At 49.0% G+C, this 4,434-nt stretch overlaps 1 protein-coding gene across 1 annotated transcript in view; it reads left to right on the top strand.

Annotated features, from left to right (window-relative positions):
* MYO18B (myosin XVIIIB) overlaps positions 1-4,434 on the top strand; it is a 289,839-nt gene that overhangs the window by 24,866 nt on the left and 260,539 nt on the right. The window contains exon 10 of the mRNA XM_011934846.1: positions 853-916. Within this exon, the coding sequence (XP_011790236.1) occupies positions 853-916 (64 nt within the window). The remainder of the gene's footprint in view (positions 1-852; positions 917-4,434) is intronic.

The following is a 4,434-nucleotide window of genomic DNA, read 5'->3' as shown; positions in this document are numbered from 1 at the left end:
CTGAAGGCCTCAGAACCAGACAAGCTGGCTGGAGACTGATGAGTAACCCCCTACCCTTTCCAGGAACCAATTTGAGCCTGCATGGGGATTGGGGATCCTAGGCCAGGCTCTACAATGCTTTTGTGAGTAGAGAGTGTAATTCGAAGGGGCAGGGGGCATAGCCGTACCCACCCCGCCTTTGGCTTGCATTCCTCAAGCCTGCAAAAGTGGGTGGCCCATCTGCAGGTCTCGCTCTCGAGGAGCCTGCAGGTTGAACATGGGAAGGAACCTTAAACATCGTGTTGCTTCATAAAGTGCAGACTGAGGCCGGGAGAGGCGCACATGGCAGGATAGCGTGGAGTCTGGGCTCGAAGGGCCAGCAGACCTCAGCTCAGCTTCTGGCTGCATGTTTGCTAGCTGTGAAGGCCTGGGGCAGGTACCCACTCTCAGTGCCTCTGTTTTGTCAATGGTGAAATGGAAATAATTGTACCGATGGAGTGGGGCTGTCATGAGTCATGTTAGAACTTAACATGTCGCAAGGGCTCATTCATGTTGACTGTTTCAATGTTATCCTTGAGTGAGGTCCCCCAGCTGATTAGAAGATCTGGAGTTAGTCCCTGCTTTCCTGATTTTCCTCTACAACCCTTTCTCCTGGGATTTCCTGGCTTTTAGGAAGGGCCAAGGGAGAGCTATGCGTGAGGAATATTTGGGAGATCGAAGATGTCCCAGGGCAGAGTTAGTGGGGCCAAGGCCAGGGACAGTCCCTGGGGTGTCTGGGTAGTTGCATGGTGCCCCACACGCTGTGACGACCACCTGCCCTGCCAGGCCTGGTGTGAACAGCCCACTGACTCCTGGTTCCTTCTGTGCTTCCAGGACGGAGCTGAACCTGCACCAGATGGCAGATAGCAGCTCCTTTGGCATGGGCGTGTGGTCCAAGGTAAGGAGGAGGTCCCTCAGGGGTGGGATGTGAGTCCGTGTCCCTGGGGCCAGATGGGAGGGTGATGAGGAGTCGCCGTGCAACTTGTCTCCTTTGGTACTGGGGTTCATAGTTGGCAAGGGTTGGTCATGTGGAAGAGTCAGGGGCTGTCTTTGTAGGGTCTGGGCTTGTTGGGTAAAGGAGACTCGGACAAATAAAGGAAACAAGACGTAGTATACGTTAGAGGTAGGATTAGGGCCCTGGAATCAGTCTAGTTCAAGCCCTAGCTCTGATACTTATTAAGTAGGTGAACCTCAGGCATGGACCTTAATCTCCCGGGAGGTCTGTCTCTTCTTCAGTACAATAGTGATAGTAGCAGTATCTGCCTCATAGGGCTGATGTGGGGGTGAAATGAAATGATGTGTATAATGGGCTTGGAACAGGGCTTGGCCTAAATCAATCAATAGGGTGCTCTTTGTCAGTACTACTGGTGGTTAACTTGGGTAGGTGCACTCAGAGATGGTTTCGTGATCGATATAGTCTATGAGTGGGGCCGAGAGTTAGGTATTTCATTGTTTAAAAAAGCAAATGGTTCACTGGTTTGATATTTTATTATTCAATTATTTTAATCATTGTTTTCTCCCTTCTCTCCCAAATACCTTTACCACCACCTATGCTAGGCCTGTGTTATGTTAGGTGTATGCTTCTGCTGAGTGCTAGGAGTATGGTCCTCATCCATGAATTTTTACTTTAGCAGGAGACACAGACTCGGAAATTAATGCAATCATGTGAGATAGGAATGTGTCAGAGGTTGCATGAAATGCTGCAGGCACCACAGGATAGCTGATAGAGCTACTTGGCCTTTGCCAGGGAAGACTTCTTAGCCAAGGGGAACATTTGGCCTGGGTTTTGAAGGATGAATAGGAGTTCACCAGCTGGAGGGAATTAGATGATTTCCACTCCAAAGCCTCTTTTCAAACATACATGTCTGGGAAACAGATAGTGCTAGAATAATTGGATATCCTGGTGCCAAAAAAAAAAAAAAATCAATCTGTATTTCACATGATATACTAAAATTAACAAAAAAAAAATCACAAATCTAATTGTAAAACTTCAAACCACAAAATTTCTAGAAGAAAATGAGAAGAATCTCTGTAACCCTAAGCTGGGCAAAGATTTCTTTTTTTTTATTTTTTATTTTTTATTTTTATTTATTTATTTATTTATTTATTTGAGACGGAGTCTCGCTCTGTTGCTCAGGCTGGAGTGCAGTGGCCGGATCTCAGCTCACTGCAAGCTCCGCCTCCCGGGTTTTACGCCATTCTCCTGCCTCAGCCTCCCAAGTAGCTGGGACTACAGGCGCCCACCACTTCGCTCGGCTAGTTTTTTGTATTTTTAGTAGAGATGGGGTTTCACCGTGTTAGCCAGGATGGTCTCGATCTCCTGACCTCGTGATCCGCCCGTCTCGGCCTCCCAAAGTGCTGGGATTACAGGCTTGAGCCACCGCGCCCGGCCCAAAGATTTCTTAAATGAGACATCAAAATCCCAGTCCATAAGAGAACAAATTAACTTTATCAAAAGAATAGTAGCAGTGTCTGCCTCATAGGGTTGTTGTGAGGGTGAAATGAAATGATGTGTATAACGTGCTTAGAACAGGGCTTGGCCTAAGTCATCTGCTCTCTGAAAGACACTATTACTATGCAAAAGCAAGCCACCGACTAGGAGGAAATATTTGCAAATCACTTATCTGATAAAGGATTTTTATCTAGAATATAAAAGTAATTCTCAAAACTCTTAAATGAAACAACCCAATAAAAAAGATGGGCAAAAGATGGAATGCACAAAAAAAGTGTAAATGGATGGCAACTACGCACATGAAAATATGCTCACCATCATTGGTCATTAAAGAAATTCAGCCGGTGTGGTGGCTCATGCCTGTAATCCCAGCATTTTGGGAGGCCGAGGCAGGCAGATCATCTGAGGTCAGGAGTTTGAGACCAGCCTGGCCAACATAGAGAAACCCTGTCTCTGCTAAAAATACAAAAAATTAGGCTGGGGGCGGTGGCTCACGCCCGTAATCCCAGCATTTTGGGAGGCCGAGGCAGGCAGATCATCTGAGGTCAGGAGTTTGAGACCAGCCTGGCCAACATAGAGAAACCCTGTCTCTGCTAAAAATACAAAAAATTAGGCTGGGGGCGGTGGCTCACGCCCGTAATCCCAGCATTTTGGGAGGCCGAGGCAGGCAGATCATCTGAGGTCAGGAGTTTGAGACCAGCCTGGCCAACATAGAGAAACCCTGTCTCTGCTAAAAATACAAAAAATTAGGCTGGGGGCGGTGGCTCACGCCCGTAATCCCAGCATTTTGGGAGGCCGAGGCAGGCAGATCATCTGAGGTCAGGAGTTTGAGACCAGCCTGGCCAACATAGAGAAACCCTGTCTCTGCTAAAAATACAAAAAATTAGGCTGGGGGCGGTGGCTCACGCCCGTAATCCCAGCATTTTGGGAGGCCGAGGCAGGCAGATCATCTGAGGTCAGGAGTTTGAGACCAGCCTGGCCAACATAGAGAAACCCTGTCTCTGCTAAAAATACAAAAAATTAGGCTGGGGGCGGTGGCTCACGCCCGTAATCCCAGCATTTTGGGAGGCCGAGGCAGGCAGATCATCTGAGGTCAGGAGTTTGAGACCAGCCTGGCCAACATAGAGAAACCCTGTCTCTGCTAAAAATACAAAAAATTAGGCTGGGGGCGGTGGCTCACGCCCGTAATCCCAGCATTTTGGGAGGCCGAGGCAGGCAGATCATCTGAGGTCAGGAGTTTGAGACCAGCCTGGCCAACATAGAGAAACCCTGTCTCTGCTAAAAATACAAAAAATTAGGCTGGGGGCGGTGGCTCACGCCCGTAATCCCAGCATTTTGGGAGGCCGAGGCAGGCAGATCATCTGAGGTCAGGAGTTTGAGACCAGCCTGGCCAACATAGAGAAACCCTGTCTCTGCTAAAAATACAAAAAATTAGGCTGGGGGCGGTGGCTCACGCCCGTAATCCCAGCATTTTGGGAGGCCGAGGCAGGCAGATCATCTGAGGTCAGGAGTTTGAGACCAGCCTGGCCAACATAGAGAAACCCTGTCTCTGCTAAAAATACAAAAAATTAGGCTGGGGGCGGTGGCTCACGCCCGTAATCCCAGCATTTTGGGAGGCCGAGGCAGGCAGATCATCTGAGGTCAGGAGTTTGAGACCAGCCTGGCCAACATAGAGAAACCCTGTCTCTGCTAAAAATACAAAAAATTAGGCTGGGGGCGGTGGCTCACGCCCGTAATCCCAGCATTTTGGGAGGCCGAGGCAGGCAGATCATCTGAGGTCAGGAGTTTGAGACCAGCCTGGCCAACATAGAGAAACCCTGTCTCTGCTAAAAATACAAAAAATTAGGCTGGGGGCGGTGGCTCACGCCCGTAATCCCAGCATTTTGGGAGGCTGAGGCTGGCAGATCACGAGGTCAGGAAATCGAGACCATCCTGGCTAACAAGGTGAAACCCCTGTCTCTACT

This window comes from Colobus angolensis, unplaced genomic scaffold, assembly GCF_000951035.1.
Source record: "Colobus angolensis palliatus isolate OR3802 unplaced genomic scaffold, Cang.pa_1.0 Scaffold139, whole genome shotgun sequence".
In the NCBI taxonomy this organism is placed as follows: domain Eukaryota; kingdom Metazoa; phylum Chordata; class Mammalia; order Primates; family Cercopithecidae; genus Colobus; species Colobus angolensis.
The sequence above is the reverse complement of the archived record's forward strand: the minus strand, read 5'-3'. Positions and strand labels throughout refer to the sequence as shown.